The 18831-nt window shown below is 38.1% G+C and overlaps 1 protein-coding gene across 9 annotated transcripts in view; it reads left to right on the top strand.

The window, feature by feature from the left end:
* The window catches only part of rad9a.L (RAD9 checkpoint clamp component A L homeolog), a 38788-nt gene that overhangs the window by 11290 nt on the left and 8667 nt on the right, over positions 1-18831 (top strand). For all 9 annotated transcript variants that reach the window (XR_001932160.2, XM_041568427.1, XM_018224364.2 and 6 more), the window contains 7 exons: positions 5684-5803; positions 5943-6057; positions 10372-10471; positions 13105-13214; positions 15582-15688; positions 16923-16987; positions 18383-18487. Coding sequence is in view for 8 of the 9 variants with exons in the window: in XM_041568427.1 (XP_041424361.1) it covers positions 5684-5803; positions 5943-6057; positions 10372-10471; positions 13105-13214; positions 15582-15688; positions 16923-16987; positions 18383-18487 (722 nt within the window). In the remaining variant the exon portion in view is untranslated. The remainder of the gene's footprint in view (positions 1-5683; positions 5804-5942; positions 6058-10371; positions 10472-13104; positions 13215-15581; positions 15689-16922; positions 16988-18382; positions 18488-18831) is intronic.

The raw sequence follows: 18831 nt of genomic DNA, 5'->3' as shown, positions 1-18831 counted from the left end.
CAGGTCTGTATCGACTGTCCATAGGGTCCCTCAGTGTAGCCACATCCTTCAGGGCCGGAACTATGGGTAGGCAGAAGAGGCAGCTGTAAAATCAAATAAGGGGCAAATTGCCTCCCCCGATTCTTAATCTGAGGAGGAACTCACATCAATCACTTACTCCTGAAGTACTTCAGAATCAGGTTGCCCCAATTAGCTACTCTGCCTGAAGTAGCTGAAGACACTTCCTGTGGCACCACTTGCTTAATCCAAGTTTCAAAGGTTTGAACTTCCGGCTGCTTCATTCAAACAAGCCTGGCATAACCTTTTATTCAGCAGAGGAGCCTCCGAACATGCCGGGCAGGTTCCCAGATCCTCATCAGATGCACTTTTCCTTTTGTCTTGCATCTAGCAGAATTCATCACTGCAAATGAAGGAAAACAATACATCATTAAGGAACCCCTAGGGGTTTTTTCTTTTTACCTCAACCTGAGAGGTAGACTTGCGAGGGTGGCAGCTGGTAACCCAGAAAAAGAATACCTAAAAAATAAAATTGGGACTTATTAAAAAAACAAACGCTAGCCCCAACCACAGGCATCATTCCAGGCACTCTACTTACACAGAAGGTAGCGGCTCCAGCCTCAGGCGTGGGCAGAGAAAAAACGCCAGACACTCAGTGCAGCCCACTTCCTGTCTTTTAACCACCGAGCTATCTCCAAACTTCCGCCACCCTTCCTGCCCGGCAAAAATTACGTATCCTGCTCCTGTGCGGTCGTAGGCACGAGGTAGGACCCGGCCGTGGATAGCATTTCTGCATATTGGGTAAGCCACCGAAAGGGGTAACATGGTGTACTTTAGCGCCGCAACGACCACAATGCAGATGCTCCTATTTATGCAGACTGCCACCAGGTCTCAGAGACGGGAGGACAGATAAGGGACCCGACTCACTGCAAGTTAGCACCCATATAAGGAAAAAGGCTTTCCAGCCAAATAAAAAACTCCAGACCGCGCTCCGCAGGTCCATCATACCCTCCAGGAAAAAATAAAACCGACTCCTTCCCAAAGGAATGGGTGAAGAAGAATCAAAAAAATCCAGTGTGGGCTGAGAAAGTGAGGGATTGGTATAAGCTGATACCTAGCACCTGCCTTAGGAAGCTAGATGTCAGATTATATGGACTGTAATATTAAATGGAGGGAGTGGGCTTTGTTTAGGGAATATCAGCAGTTTAGTGTTTAGTTAAATTTCAGGCGGCAGCTGTGGTACCGAAACAATGTGTGACTTGTACCAGAATAGTAAAGTTGAGATTAGGTTATTTGTCATCTGAATGAAGGCGATCGGAGCAGCTAAAGCATGCGATTAGGTCACAGAGAGAGAGAGAGAGAGAGAGAGAGAGAGAAAATTTAAAGAGAAGAGGTCCTAAGACCCTTGAAACATACCCAACAGATGAAGAGGTGCTGTCAGAATTATTAAAACTGAAGATGTGATAACTGATTAATGTTGCAGGGAGAATGAGGATGGAAGAGTATCTGTGGTCCTTTGCAGTATGCATATCATTGACCTTAGTTAAAGCGGTTTCAGTATAGTGACTAGTATAGAAATTTGAGTGAAATGGATCAAAAAGAAGGTGTGTACAGGAAGTTCTGAAATAGTCTTGAGACAATTATTTTTAGGAGCTTGAAACTGGCCTGCAGTTATCAAGGAAAGTAGGATCAGAGGAGGGTTTCTGAAGTACTGATTTGAAAAGGGCATACAGTACATCTTCAGTGACAGAGAGGAAGAAAAAGTCAAAGGATCCCCTGGGTCTGCTTCCACTGTAGTTATGCCCCTGGCCAGAGGTCTATTGGAGAAGGCTGTTGAGAGACTGTTACAGAAAGGGGATACGAGGCCAGGTATAGATTGTGGTCATCAGTGTAGCAATTTAAATTACCTAGTTTCAGAGAGGGACGGTCCAAGGACATAGAGAGTGCAATGCCTCCTGCATTTTCGAACAATTACCCAAGATCGCTGCATGTATTGTCGGCACTTCATCGCATGCAGGAGAGGAGATTTCTTTCTGAGCAATTAAGCACACTGTGTGTCATTGCCCTTATACAAAATAGAGGATGTGCAAATAAAAGTGCTAGGAATGAGAGCTTTTCTAAGAGACATAGGCAGAAAGCCTTGACTTGGTTAAATTAGTCTAGAGCAGAGACACAGGGTGGAGCTAAATGTGGCCATACACTGGCTGATTAAAGCTGCCAACTTGGTCCTTCTGGACCAAGTCGGCAGTTTATTAGCCCATATATATGGTGCCAGCCGACAGCCATGCCCGAAATGCATCTGATTTTGCCATTAGATCAGGGATTTTCTTGGCCCAACAATCAGAGCAGTCCAATATTGCCCGCTCAAACAAGTGGATCTTCACGTGTATGGCAAACGTTAGTGTGGCTAGGAGCAGAGACGTGGGGAAGGGACTTGGGCTGCTATTGCAGAATGTCACTCAATGACTTCAGGTTATGCTAATGACAATGAGCCTGTGGCTCTCCTGATTTCGCTAGATAACCAGGAGAGCAAATGAGGTAAAGGGCAACACTAGGTATATTTGTTTTTCCAGAAACTGGATCTGAAATTGCAATATTTTTGGGCGATTTTCAGAAATATCATAAAAACCACTGCCTTTAGCATAGCTTTGCAGTTTGGTAGTTTAGAGTAGAAAGACATAATTACCCGTTTTAGATTAGTGAGAATTTCTGTCCAAAAATATATGGTTTTCAGGGGTCACCATTCTTTTTTTTGTAGTACCACACATAAAACTGGCAGTGTGTTTATAAATTAGGGTAAGTGTAAGCCATGAAAGAAGCATCCACAAGGTAAATTTTGGGGTCTTTGCATGCCATGTAGTTTGATAAACCTACTGTATGTACATTGGGTATCAAACTGTTCATCAGACCCCTGGCATTCATATTTGGGGTGTTTTATCTTGGTACATAATGATATGTGGGAAATAAGATTCTTCAAAATGGAAGTTTTGAAGTGATTTTCAGAAATGTCACCAAAATCACTAATTTTAGGAAAGTTTTGTGACTTGGAACTTTGGAGTAGAAAGACCTGTACCTAATTCGTATTTGAGGGAATGTGTACTTTCCAAAAATATATGGTTTTCTGGGGTGAATGTACCTTTTTGTACCTTTACCCCTCTGTAAAAGTGTTGGTTTTGGGGTATCAGAAATTACAGAACTGATAACTTGTATGGGTTGTCTTCATTTTCGGGCGACTCCATGCCACATACTTAGGTAAAGATGCATATTGGGCATCAATCTTTTCAGAGGACCCCTCTTTTTTAGGGTATTTTATCTGGCTACCTAATGATATGTGGGAGATAATTTTTCAAAAATGTCATAATTTTTTTTTTTAAATATAACTTTGAGTAGAAAGTATATTTATGGCACAGGATAAATAGTGGATAATAGATATGCTCTGTAGAACACCATTATATTGTACAGAGCTTATCGGCTCTATAACCTGAGCCATTTCTTCATAGAATGGCTGCCCTCATGGCTACACAGCAGCTTATTTATACACTACTATATAACTGTACTAGTGTTTCTAAAGCATACATTAGGTTTATCGGTGTAAGGCAACAATACATAATATTCTGATTATTTTAAAGGGGACCCGTCACCCAAAAAAAAGATATTCAAAATCCTATTTTATCACATTAGTCAAGCAAAATTAACTATAATTATTATTTGAATCTTGTTTCCTTCAGTCTGGAAATTCATAATTATAGCAATCAGGCAGGAGCCATTTTGTGGACACTGTTATGAAGGCAAGCTTTGCATCATCTCAGAATCTTGTTTGTGCACCAGAATGGGGGACCCGATGTCCATTCCCATGCCCTGGCTACACAACTGAACGGGGCAATGTGTGGAGAGCAGGGACTGAATGGAAAGTGAAAGTAATTGTCTGCCCAGCAGGTCCGGACTGAGAATTAAAATAGGCCCTGGCATTTCAGGTGCACAGAGGCCCAATCAGCCCCCACCAGCCCACTAAATACTGACTTTCTTTGGCATATTATAGCAGCCCCTCTGGCATTTGCCAGAACCCACAGATTGCCAGTCCGGGCATGCTGCCCAGCCTCTATGCCTAAGGCATAGAGGCGGGGCAGACAATATTTGATTGGCAGCTGCAATTTTTAAACGAGCTTACAACACAGGGGTGCCCAAACTTTTTGCAACTAGGGCCAGATTTGGTGATGTGAAAATGTGTGGGGGCCGACCATTCAGCCTAACATTCTTTGAACCATTAACATTAAATTACAGGAATCGAGTAATCGTAGCAGTAATATTTGGGCACATTAGTGAAATGATCTGTCACTTGGTCTATACTGCTGTCTGTGTGCTGAAGGTGTTAGCAATAGACATGTACTGGAACGTAGTGACACCATACTTCTTTAGTTTACTGTACCGGCACGCCAGTACGTCTATTGACACCTTCAGCCCAAAGAAGTATACGAAAACAGTGCTTCACTACGTGCCAGTACGTGGTTATTGCTAACACCTTCAGCACACAGGCAGCAGTATAGACCAAGTGGCAGATCACTTCACTAATGTGCCTTAATATTACTGCTATGGGATTCCTGATCGCACTGTGCTTGAGGGCCTCATTATTATTAATTTCATGATGGAGGCTGAGGGCCGGTGTAAATTTGAAAAAGGGCTGCACTTGCCCCCCAGGCCGCGCTTTGGACATGCCTGTTACAACAGCTATGAATGCTTTAATAAAAAATAGAAATTGGATTTAATGTTTAATTTGAAAAGGACTTTTATGATTATATTTTTTATTAGCTTTTTGTGTCTGCGTGACAGGTCCACTTTAAAACACTTTTTTTGTTACTGTTCCTTTAATATAAGCTTCATCATACTTAAATACATAATGTATAATTTATTAAATGTAATAACACTTCTGAAATAATCAAGTTACTCTTTACTATACCCCTCTCAGCTTCTGTCTTTCTTCATTTTCTTCTTCATGCAGAAAACAGGAGTCAGATTTTGATTTACAGTTAAGTCTAATACAGAGTTTGAGGTGGTACTCCTTTTGCCTAGAAGAATGTGTATTTGACCTCTCCCTTTCAAAATAATTGTCTCAGAAATCCTGTCTCTATACATGCAGGATTTATGCTGAAATGTTAGTTATTTTGTTAGATTGTGTTTGGGCTTGGATCAGTTTTTTGAGTTAGCGCTAATACATCTGCTAATAGTAGCCCATCCTCTAAAAGATATATATTCGATCTGTCAATCAAAACCTGACAAATTCCTGCATGAAGAAAGAGTGAAGCGACACAGTTGCTGGGAGAGTAGGGCAGACACGGTCGGACTGGGATTGCGGGACACTGGGAAAAAACCCTGTGGACCCCACCGGCCCAGATCCGCTCCCTGCGCTTTCGCACATACACACACGCGGGGCGTGAGGCAGAGCACTGGTGGGCCCAGGGCCCCCCAGTCCGACTCTGAGTGAAGAGGAACTTGATTATTTCAGAAACAGTACAACATTTTTAATTGATTATGTTCAATTCTTGTTTCAGTATTATGAAGCTTATATTCAATTGTCTGTCTGTAGCAGTAATGGCAGTACTTTATTTTTTTTTAGATGACACATAAACTAAGTAGACATACGGGTCTGTTCAAAGATAATCTGATTACCTTGTTTGCCTTTTTTTTTTAGCTTTGTCTGCGCTCTGTCAATTCATCTCGATCAGCCTATGCCTGTTTTACACTAGCGCCCCTGTTTTTCCACAGTTATGAGGCAACAGGTGGAACCTGCCACTGCAAGATACACATGAAGGTAAGAAGTAGCCTAAATAGTAAACTCAAATTACAAAATTAAAAACTTCCTCAAAAACAGCCAGAAACTCAAGCCTTGTGGCATAATTTCTTTTGACTGAAATGTCTTAATAGGTTTTCTGTTCTTTCTAATTTTTCAGTCAGTGATTAGTGTTTTTCGCTCCCTCCCATCTTTGGAGAAGACTGTAGAGAAATGTCTCATCAGCCTCAATACCACAAATAGTCGCCTAGTCATCCAGCTTCTATGCAAATATGGTTTGTGTCAATTTTTTGAATTTATGCTTTTCTGAATATAGGAATGTTTACTGCTTGAATGCTTAATTTCATTAGGCAATATTTTACATTTGACATACTTTGCCACCCAGGGTTTGATATTCACCCAAATCCATTAAGAAGGATTTGGGTATTTGGCTGAATACAAAATAACTCCATATTGGTTTTTGCTGTGGCTGTTATCAGAAGTCCTTTATGCTTGGGTGTTTCCTGTGCACTATTAATCTAATTATCTACCTTGCAAGAACCAAACATGAAGTAGCTTTAGTTTCCCAGTTTATCTTAAAGGGAATCTGTCGTCATTTTAAACTTTTTTTTTTTTTTTTACATTTTTATAAAAACAACACATCCATAAACACTGTCTGGCAAATAAAATGTTAATCCACAAATCCATGCATAAGTTATTTTAGTTTGTATTTTCTCATGGGGGCTTCCATTTCTGCTCATTACACATTCATCCTGTGCTGCTCTAACAGCAGGCACAGCATTACCTGTGTGCTTGGAGGCAGCCACTCTGTAATGAAAAGCCAAGTCGCACCACGACATGAGAATCCAGCTGTACACTCCCCCTCCCCTCTCTGCCCATGCCTGTGATGTTTGGAGGAGAGAGGTCACATGGTTGCAGGGAACCAATTACTTTCACTTTCCTACGTTCTGCACTAGCAGCCCCTCCTCCCACAGACACTATCAAAGCTCCTGCTGTTCTGTAAGTTTGATCTCTGCTTTCCTTTGGAGGGGGGAGCTTTCTCTCCTTGCTGCCTTCCTAGTTAGTTTTACTGGTTACTAGATGAGGTAAAGGAGCTGTGAGTTCCCTCTGCTATCCACCTCACACACACTGCGCTCCTTTCCTGCCTGCAATACTTCTTTTTTCATTAACTACTTACTGCCTCCTTTCTCCTGATCTATTTTAACCCTTCCTAGACTTCCTCCTAAGTTTCCCTAGTTTTCAAGTATGTCCTCCTTATTTTATCCTTTTTCTATTCCCTGTCATCAGTCCTGGGAGTGTACTCCTGTGTTTCTGCCATTCATTTTTGTGTAAACAAATATAATAAACTATCTATATAAAATATTTTTTCCAGTGCCCAAAATGAATTGTGTGTGTGTATATATATATATATATATATATATATATATATATATTTATTTTTTTAAACGTCAGTGGGGGCAGTGATCACAGGATCTTATTTCAGTCCTTCTGAAGTGGTGTCAGTGGGAGCTTATCTTGATTCCTGCCTATTGTTCAATTGACAGGCTCAGCAGACAAGGCTCTATTTACATTACAGCAGCTTGTAGGAGGGAGGGGTAATGACATCACTCCAACTTGCAGTGCAGCAGTAAAGTGTGATTGAAGTTTATCAGAGCACAAGTCACATGACCTGAGGGCAGCTGGGAAATGTCAAAATGTCTAGCCCCATAGCAAATTTTAAAATTAGATATAAAAAAATCCATTTCTTGTTTTGAAAAACGGATTTCGATGCAGGATTCTGCTGTAGTAGCACTATTAACTGATACATTTTGTAAAAAAAAAATTTTTCCACGACAGTATCCCTTTAAGAAATCACAGTGAAAATTGCCAGTGTTCATTTGTAAGAAACTTATATTAGAAATCATGCCAATATTATAAAAAGGATTATGATCTCAGCATAGCAATTATAGGCTTGTACGTTTGACATCTGTGGTGGGCAAGTTATTTGAAAGTTAGCTTTATGAAATCTATATAATTAGTTAAGTCTGTTACCAGCAGGAGTCAGTCATTTTAAACTTTATTTTTAAAGTTTTTTATTTTTTTCCCCCAGTATTTCTACAATACATAATAGAAAACAAGTTCAAAGATATCAAATCAGAGTCCCATTTTGATTGACAGCTATCTAAAGCCAGCTCTAATAATTGTCTAGGCCAATGCTGTCCTACTTCAGACAGTAAGATCCTATATTGTTCACAACTTTAACATCTTTATTGTTCATACCCTTAAAGCCCTGTACTTTTTACACCTGTAAAGCCCTGTACTGTTCACATCTCATACCCAAACAGAAAATGCCCATATTGTTCACCTGTTCACCACTCATGCATACTGCTGCATGGGCACCAGCACTGTGTCACTGTTTGTAGCACAGGATGAACTGTTGATCTTAGGTTTTCCTGTCTTCTGCTCTATTCTGCATTCTCTATGCTCCCTGTATGTGCCATACTCTGCATGCCCTATGTTCCTTGTGTGTACCATACATTGCCTGCCCTATGTTCCTTGTGTGTGTCATACACTACCTGCCCTATGTTCCTTGTGTGTGCCATACACTGCCTGCCCTTTGCTCTGTGTGTGTCATACACTGCCTGCACTTTTCTCTGTGTGTGCCAAACTCTGCCTGTTCCGTGCTCCCTTTGTGTGGCATACTCTGCAGCCCTATGCTCCCTTTGTGTGCCATTCTCTGCCTGCCTTATGCTCCCTGAGTGTGCCACACTCTACTTCACATACAGTACCTGTGGGGTGTGAGCCTGGTAGGGTTTGTTCTGGGGGATTGTTAGCATTTGGAAATTTTTGGGAAGGTGTTTAATCATGTGCTTGGGTGCTGTGTTATCCACAGTTGAGGAACAGGAGGCATAAGGATCAAGGGAATGTTTTAATATAACTTACATTTTTCACATGAGTAATATCCCTGCAGTGAGCACCAACCATTTGATTTTTTGGTGTTCTACCAGCATTAATGTGGACATGGTCTTAGTAGGTATTATGGTAACAACATGGTTGTGTCTTAAATTAGGTGAGGTTTAAAAACAAGGAGTTGTCAACACTGGCTTCCATTATCAGCTCTCTACCACGTAGGCCAAAAAAATGTTGGCCCTTCGTACCACACAAGGACAGCATTGGTCTAGGCAAAGGGAGCACACACAAATGGTTTATTGGAGTCAGTCAAAATCTGACTTTGACTCACGCCTTAAAGGAGAACTAAACCCTAATATTTAATATGATTCAAAATGCCCTATTTTATATACTGAATATACTGCACCAGCCTAAAGTTTCAGCTTCTCAATAGCAGCAATAATCCAGGACTTCAAACTTGCCTCACAGTGTCACCATCTTGGAAAGTGTCTGTTACACTCACATGCTCAGTGGGCTCAGAGCAGTTGCTGAGAAGCTAAGCTTAGGGGCCATCGCAAATTTACAAGCAGAAAATGAGATTTGTCTGTAATATAAACTGATGCTACAGGCTGATGCTTGTTGCACTGGTTTCTGAGCAGCCATGTAGTAGTTATCTGTATTAAGTACTAATCAGCCTTACTGTATATTGGGCCATTTCTATTCTGTATATACAGTATACTGTGTGTCAGTCGGCAGAAAAGAAGATGGGGAGCTACTGGTGCATCTTTGGAGGCACAGGTCTTCCCTGCTAAAGGGCTGTGGTTGCCTTGGGTTGGTACAGAAGCCCAATACATAATGTACAACATTTCTAGCCTACTTCTATAGTTCAGCTTTAGTTCTCTTTTAAGAGAGGCAGATTGTTGATAGGGCGATAATGAACACCTTGATTTTTTTCAAGCTTTTCAAGAAGTTTTAATTGATTGTATTTAAAAATAATTCTAATTTCATACGATGAAGTCCATATTTAATTTACTTATTCAAAAAATTCCTCCTTTGGAGTTAAAGTGATGTAGTATTTACTGTGCACACAACCTGAAAACATTTAGTGCAAATATTTCATGTGATTGGCTTTATCATAGAAGCCTTTTGCAGAAAAAAATGCAATTCAGATTGCACTGTGGCTGACAGAGATTTTTTGACCTGGCTGATCAATTTCCTGACAGATGTCGGATGAAAAATCTTTAGATGTACGATCATTCGAATCCTATTAACCGCACGATAATTTGAAGGATTGGTCGGACTTCCCTAAAATCGGTCGTTTGGCAAGAAGAATCGTCACGTCTTTGGGGAGCTTTAGAGTGCCTTTGAAATCCAGGGTCGTGTTCAAAGGCTATCTGAGCAAAAATGCTCAACAGAGAAAGCAAATGCAGCATTCCAGTACACTTCACTGTTCACAGCTTTTAGCTATAGCATGGGCTGCTCTTGATTTTTAGTTGTAATCTGGAGCTGTGTTTTTTTTAAACAACAACTACTGCCGCCCAAACATGGCAGCCCCCTAATAAAGGAACATGTGGGATACATAAAAGTGAAGTCATGTAGTTTTGAGCTGAACTTTTTCTGTTTTAATAAATGAGTATAATGGGCTCATCTGGGTGTTCTTGGCCAAGAATTACTTGACTGAGGTATGCTTTGTTTAAGTTGTAAATATTTCTCTTACTCAGGAATTACGAAAACACACAATTTGTCATATCAAGACTGTGAGTCTCTACAGGCTGTGTACAACCCCGATACCTGTCCTAATATACTGAGAGCTCCTGCAAGGTGAGCGTAATTAAGTCCAGTAAATTATAAAGGGTACTGTAACCAAGACTACAATGCTGATGCAGAGTATGAAAATTTGGATTGGGCGTAAAAATAAGGATATGGGAGCAGAAGGAGAACTTGTAGAGAACACTAATGTCATCTGTAACAAGTAGAAAATATATGGCCAACAGAAAGAAAAAAAAAAAAAGGGCTGTCTCTGAAGAGAAGACTGATGAGTGCCTGTGAGGCTTACATCAGGCTTTCTTCAGGTTGAGGAGGAGGGCAAACCAGTTAAGAAGAGACTAATTGAGCACATGTGTAGCTACTTAAGTCTATAATGCGTTAATTGTATCACTGCTTTATTTCAAGACTTTAAATCACCTGCCAGTCTATTGCAACCAGTAGTAATGTAAGCAAATTTGTAATTGAGCTTAATTGTTATTTTCGAACTTGAATTTCTTTTTTTAATTTCTATTATGCATTATTTCAGAACTGAAACTGAATGCAGTTTTGCTTCTAGGGGCACATTTATTAAAGGAACATTAACATCAAAAAATAAAAGTATTTTAAAGTAATGTAAATATCATGTACTGTTGCCATGCACTGGTAAAACTGATCTGTTTGCTTCAGAAACACTACTCTACTGTAGTTCATATAAACAAGCTGCTTGTGTAGCAATATTGGAAATTGAAAAATGTCTATATGGCACGGGTTAAATAGCGGATAACAGATAACACAATTATGTTCTACAAAGCTTATCTGCTATCTGCTGTGTAACCTGGGCCTTTTATCCTTTGAGTGGCTGCCCCCAGTGCTACACAGCAGCTTATTTATATAAACAAAAGTAGTGTTTGTGAAGGAATTTATTACTTTAAAAACTAATTTTTTGATGTAACTGTTCCTTTAACCACAGCACATTCACATTTAGAAAAATCTTCACAACCAGAGCTGAACTTGTGATTGCTGATTGCAATACGGATCTCTATTCACTAATCTGGCTTTATTTTAGAAAAAGCCCAAATGGTTTAATTATTGTCAAGAATGATTGTGAATGGTTGTGGTTGAAAAAAAAACCCAGCAGCTAATAGTCTACAAAAAGCTTAGGTGGAAGACATCTGAGAGATTTATCCTAATAATTTGCCTACAAAAAAAGGGAAAAAAACTTGCTACCGCGAGTAGTTAGGAGTAGCTGTGGGGGGCTTGGGATCTGTTTGGGGTGAAAATTTTGCTAGGAGGTCTGTTTCCACCAGCACTGGTTGGTGGATAGGAATCAAGTCCCTTGAGCCTGTGGATATGACATTAGAACAGGTGGATCATTTGCTAGGGAGCAATAGAGAACGTCACCATCAGCTGTGAGGAGAAGGAAGCCGGTCATCACCACTCTTTCCACCAACTGTAAAATACTAAAATTAAATCTAAATGAAAGCTAGGCAGAGATCCATTCATTTGAAGAGACAGCCAAATGACCAGACCTCCACACATATGGCAAGCATTAGAAGGTCTAAACTCTTCCTCCAAAAGGGTGCCATGTGTTTTAATATCAGCTACTATATCACTCCCACGCATGAACATTTTCTGATAGGATGTGCAGTTTCTATTAAAACTCTTAGCTACAACTTATTTTAACTTACAGGTAGATAAATAAATATTTACAGTTGTAACTTGGTAGCCTTTCAGCTGTCACTAACCAACTACTCTTTATAAATTTATGTAGTTGTTTTGTGACAGGTAGCTTAGCAATGCAGCTAAGCAGCCTGCCGGCTGTTGCAAAATAGCTGCTTCCATATATAGTTAAAAACTGGGTTTTTTTCAGTGATAGCAGGTGGTTCTTCAATTTTAGGTGCCCCAATAGGTGTCACAGAGCAACTACTGCTTTCCATCTATATTTAGACATTTTCTTTTCTGTGACACTTCGTGGGCCTTCATGCTGCCGTAGGTGTCTTGTTTGTAGTTAAAGGAAGTTGTTGCTTTGATACAAATTCTACAGTACAGAGAGGAACCCCAACAAATAAACCTTGGCAGGGGGTGATCACATGCAGGGACCAAATTTTTAAGTTCCACAATGGCAGCAGGCGTGTGCTGTTTCCTTTCTGCCTCGCATTCATCCCGTAGTTTCACCTTGTTACACTTTTGTCAATAAGTGATGTCCAGGCATGCATAAACATGTTGCAGGAGGTTTTGTGTGCAATTATAAGCTTGTTCACCCATGACTTAACCCATGTCCTAGTGCATTTAGGTTTTCTATTGATTTTTTTATATCACAAAAATAGCATCCCATGTGCCAAAAATGCAAAACTGCAGTAAACTGCCTTATGCCTCTTAATATGTAAATATGTTTGCTTAACATAGGGGTTTATATCACATCATTCAGAATATAAAACACACACATATTTTATACATATATATATATATATATATATGTCCCGCAGTGCCTGCACTCGAACCAGTGAAGCCAGTGGTGCAAGTTCAATGGTATTATGATGCTTCAATGGAGGATCAGCACTCACTGTTGTTTGTGAATAAATTGATTTATTATTTCACACAAATTTTTTACATCTTAATATAAATATAAATATATTTATAAAAAATATATGTGTAGTTACATTAATATCTAGTATATTTTTAATATATTTTACTTTATTCTCTGATAGACTGCTCTCAGATGCTGTGATGCACTTCCCTCCGACTCTTGCAGAGATTACATTAATGGCAAGCCCTTGTGGAAAAGTTACCTTACGGAATTATGTTGAGGAGGATGTAGGTAAGAGTGTGGCCAAATAATCTAACTGGTATTGTTAAACTGTATAGCATGTATTAAATTGATATGTTTTTTGAACTCTGATTAAGCTTTTATGCTGTGCTCTGGGGCATTGCTTACATTTAAATGTATGATGGTATTTATTTTCCTTTGGCAAAACAAGTGGTTAGCTCTGTCAGGCACAAGCAGGCCCATGGCAAAGGTCCCATGTGTGGCTCCTTTTGCATTTTACTTCTGCTCCACCTTCAACAAATCTGGAAAAATACCCATACACTATTGTAAGGAAAAGTAAAGGATGTCTCTATAAGTTCTTTCTTTACGTGATTACATTATAACCTAAATTATTTAAATGTTATTGTAAAACCTGTAACTTTTCTCTGAAACTAAGGGGTTTACTTTACTAAGTACAGCTATCCAATAAAATGTCTCATGCATATTTAAAGGGACTGTTGTGACAAAATTTATGTTTTCTCAGTTTAAAGAATGTTTATTAAACCTAAACTAGACACCTTCCTTATCCAATCCACCCATAGTATATCACTACTAATGTTATTCATTTATGCAATTAATACTTCTAGCTGTAACTTTTAAGCAGAAACTATTAATCAAAAAGTCTTAAACATGAACTCTCACTGTCCCATATTTAAACACATTCTGTTTATTCATTGATATTAGAACATTAATTGAATTATCTAAAAATAATCTCCCCCCCATAGCCTAAACGAATTAAATCCACAATTACTTATATAGTGTCGGTTCTGCAGTTAATATCTGTAATTAGAAAATAATGTTTACAGAATGATATCAATATACAGCAAATGGTATGGAATCTATATTCCCAGGACCGTGAGTTTTCCTGAAAAAAAATATTTTTAAAAATAATTTGGATACCCACACAATAAGGGAAAGTTAGAGTTCACCATTTGATAAATACTCTACTAAAAATCCCATAGGAATAAATAGAAAGTGAGCTTTTTTCTGTAGTGAGCTCTAATTTCACACTTTAATAAATCTGCCCTGAAGTCCACTAAGAAACATTTAAATATTAATACCAAGAAGGTTGTTTGGCCACTGACAAGGATTTATACAAGCTAGGTTAGGATCAAGTAAAAGCTACAACTATAGTAGCTATAATTACACCTACCAGTGAAGTAATGGATGCTATATTTGTACACCTAGCTTGAGACTTTATTAAAATCATAGCCTTGATTTAGTAGTATATTTTTTCAGTTGTTTTCAGATAGTTCACCAGAAATAAAGATTTTCCATTTGCTTTCTAGACCATTTGTCTAATATTGACGTTTAAAATTTAATTTTTCATCTTTTTATTTCTTTCTAAAGCAGCTCTGGGAATGGTTCGCTAACTCTGTAAAGTGTTCTTAATGATACATTAGTTGATACATATTACATCTATTGATGCATTTCTTATCTTTGGCCCTGCTGAGTATAATGCATGAGTTTCATTAAAAGCAGCTGTTAGAATTGATAATAGTTGCTAATATTCCAAAGATGTTGCTAAGAAATGTATCAACTGATGTAGCAAATTGTAACAGTTCACAATCTGCTCCTTGATTATAGAGCCGCCAAAAGATACGAGATGGAAAGTAGTTGAAAAAAGCTTTATTTCTGGTGAACAATCTGAACAACACTGAAAAAAGTGTTTGGAGGGTGAACAACCCCTTTAAGCTCTGCTTCTTTAGCGTAAGCATTCCCAACTTGGCAGCCTTTTCTCATATGCGAGCCTTTCTAGTCTATTCCCCCATCAACTTTGATGTTCTTCTTTTGTCTTTCTCTTTTTCATTAATATAATTTTTAAGCACTGGAGGCCAAAACTTACAGTATTCTAGATGTGGCTTTACCATTGCTTTTTTGAGTCTATGCCCCTGTTAATACAAGACAATACCTTGCTGGATCTTCTGCTTTGGACTGGCCTGGAAAGTCAAAGTTAATCTCCATTATGGGTATAAGCAACTTGCATATTTTTAAATCCCAAATGTATAACCGTATGTTTATTATCACTGAATCTCATCTGCACTTAGCTGCCCAGATTGCCAGCATGTCCAGATCCCCCTGCAAAGATTCCACATCCTGGATCCACTTAATTAGTCTGCATAGTTTTGTGTCGTCGACATAAACAGACTACTGTGTGTTCTATTGGCCTAGCTAAATTAAACTAAGCTGTCTAAGTTTGGAGAGTACATTCCATCAGATTTCTGTTCCTGTTTTGTATGCCATTTACTCACTGCATGGAATGCTTCATATAAACAATTTACAGAAACTCTGTATGCATAGTTCTTTATAATAGAAAAGTGTTGTAATTATTGTCTTTTGCTCTTAAATTGGTATTTACTGGTTGTTTTCCTACCATAGATGCGACTAAAGCCATGCTAACAGAGCTAGCCCTGAGTAGGGATGAATTCCTGGTGTACAATCTAAAGAAACAGAGCGACATAACCTTCTGTTTGCGTGAATTCCGGGTGAGAATAATATAATACTTGTATGGTTTACAACGGTAATGCTCATTGTAATCCTTTTAGTAACATGTCTGTATTGCAATAAGCAATGGCAAACCATTGTAACATCCTGGCGAGTGTACCTCTCTACACATTGCAGGTCCGGTAGGGAGTAGGGAGTGTGTGGGGCTCATACCATAATATTATATCTGCATTATATTACATATGGTATATATTTATAGTATAGGGGATGTTTGTTTGCAAAATAACACAAGGACACAAGTATATTATTTAACTGTTCAAACAAGTTGTCTGATTGCATCTTAAATAGCTAACTTACATTGCCAGAGGGTTGCATGTTATTTGTTTTTTTGCATAAAAAAAAATCTGTTAGTGGTGTAAAACTTCAAAAGTCACCTCTTCTGGAGAAGTGATTTTCCTGGCCAAAGGTGGATAAGAAAGCTAAGGTGTCTGGCCTTAGTGAACAGTCATGTCTTGGGGAGCAGTGATTTAAATCTTATACTGTCTCCCTGTATATCTATTTGATTCACCTTAAAACCTGTATTTGCCATATATGCTGTAACTTGTTTATTTGAGAACAGCAATAATTATTCTTTATTTTTATATATATTCTATGCTCCAATATTAAATAAAAGTAATCCTTATTGGAAGCAGAACCATGATTTTCTAGTAGACTTAAGGTATGAAGATCCAAATTGAGGAAAGATCTGTTATCCGGAAAGCCCCAGTTCCATTTGTAATTTAAAGGTTTGGTTCACCTTTAAGTTAATTTTTAGTATGTTATAAAATGGCCAATTCTAAGCAATATTTTAATTGGTTTTCATTATTTTTTTTTTTTTTTTTTTCATTATTTGCCACCTTCTGTCTTTTTCAGCATTCAGTAATATTGCAAACTTATTGTTATTTTTATTTCTACTTTTTATTAATCCTCTTTCTATTCTATTCATGTTTCAGTATCTTAATCAAATCAGTGTATGGTTGCTGGAGTAGTTTGGACCCAAGCAACCAGATTGCTGAAATTGCAAACTGGAGAGCTGTTGGTTAGAAACCCAAATAACTCAAAAATCACAAAAAAAAAATAATTAAAACCAATTGCAAATTGTCTTTGAATATCACTCTTTACATCACACTAAAAGTTAATTCAAAGGTTAACAACCCCTTTAAGCACATTTTCTTAATTTCACCCAGAGTCCATTTTTCCTTCTTCATCATTAAATTTTATTTTTGTCACTGCCAGGGACTTCTGAGTTTTGCAGAATCGACTAGCCTTCCAGTCTCTATACATTTCAACAGTGCTGGTTGGTAAGTCAGAACAATATACACTACATATGTAAATGTCAATAGTGGGGGCACTTGGCACATACCTCTCTTGTTAAGTTGAATACACATTACATCTGTTTATACAGATAACATTAAGAGCATTACTTATCAAAGGTCGAGTTGTTTTTTCCACAAAAAAAATTGAATTTTGAAGGGTATTTTTTTGTCAAAACTTGAATTTTCGGGTTAAAAACAAAACTTTAAAAATGTGAGGGTTTTTTTAAAAAACAAAACTTTAATTTTTTCTAGATTTATTATACCCGGAAAAGGGTAATAGCTTGAATCTGAAAATGTACCATCTAAAACCTGTCAAGGTCACGTAGAAGTCATTGGCAGAGGTCCCTTTAACCATTTGAAGATGTTTATAGCCTTCATTAGTTTTTTTCGGTGGGTTTCGCTCAAAAACTCAAGTGATTCAAAGTTTTTTTCATGCAGAAAGCTTGATTAATTAGAGTATTCGAGTTTTCACCCTAAATTAAACTGAATCGAGTTTTTTTACATTTGAGTTTTTTATTAAATTAGAAACCATTTGAGTTTCAAGGTCTAAAAAAGCTCACAAAGCTCTAAAATTCGACCTTTGTTAAATAAGCCCCTAAATAGCTTTTACTAAGGTTTATGTGCAACAAAGATTTTTCCCCTTGATACCTTTATGTAATTCATCTTTTTAGGTTGTAGTTTACTTTCATCAATTCATTATATGACTGTGGAAACCATGTTGCAACTGGGGGAAAGGACTAATTGGACCAAATCATATTTATGAAAATCTGAGAGTAGGGTTTTACAGAAGATAAAGAAGCAGGGCTGACCGGCACTCATACGGATCCACAAGACCAGAGATATTCAGTTAAAAAATAAATTTATTGGTAGAAAAGTTAAAATTATAGCTCCATCTCCATCCACCCTACGTGTTTCACCACACCCCTCAGGGTGCTTAGTCATGGGTGACTAAGCACCCTGAGGTGTGAAACGCATAGGGTGGATGGAGATGGAGCTATCATTATAAACTTTTCTACCAAAAAATTTATTTTTTAACTGAATATCTCTGGTCTTGTAGATCCGTATGAGTGCCGGTCAGCCCTGCTTCTTTATCTTCTGCTGTACCTCTCCCTGAAGCTGGGGGTCTGGGGCTGGTGCACCTGGACCACCTTCACTGTTTGGTGAGTTAACTAATTCTAATAATTGGTGAGTATAACTAATTCTGGAGCACCTTGTCCTCCTCTAATCATGAGTAGGGTTTTACAGCCAGAAACTAAAGCTTTAAGGGTAAAATGATTTTGTGTGGGTGAAAACAGTAGTAGTTTTAGTGACATATGTACATATATTTTCAATGTATAGATGGGTGTTATTTTAATAGATGTATTTTCCTGTCTTTCTCAGTCCAGCTGTATTCAGTGTCGATGATACAGTACTTGAAGTGCATTTTGTTCTTGCTACTCTTTCTGACACAGACAGAGCATCACAGACAGAGTCTCAGAACAACAGGTAACAATCCTTGTATCTTTATCTCCCTTATTGTGTATCATATACCTGAAATAGTTACTTAGTGATATAAACACTAAACAGGCCAAGCAGTACCCAAGGTCAGTACTTGTTAATTATCTACAGGTCAGATAATGCAAAAAACAAATCTGAGTACAGTTATAAAATGCTGTTTTACTTTCTAACTCAAAGGTGAACATTTTATTTAATAAATAAGGCTTGTGCTGAATATACTGAACATGCTTATTGTTTTCATTTTCTTTTGGGAATATGTTTTTTTTTATTTCTTGCACTAAACAGGGCAAAATTTTAAAGCTGTCACATTCTACTTCTACAGTTCTCATGAA

Source organism: Xenopus laevis, chromosome 7L, assembly GCF_017654675.1.
Source record: "Xenopus laevis strain J_2021 chromosome 7L, Xenopus_laevis_v10.1, whole genome shotgun sequence".
Taxonomy (NCBI): Eukaryota; Metazoa; Chordata; class Amphibia; order Anura; family Pipidae; genus Xenopus; species Xenopus laevis.
The sequence above is the reverse complement of the archived record's forward strand: the minus strand, read 5'-3'. Positions and strand labels throughout refer to the sequence as shown.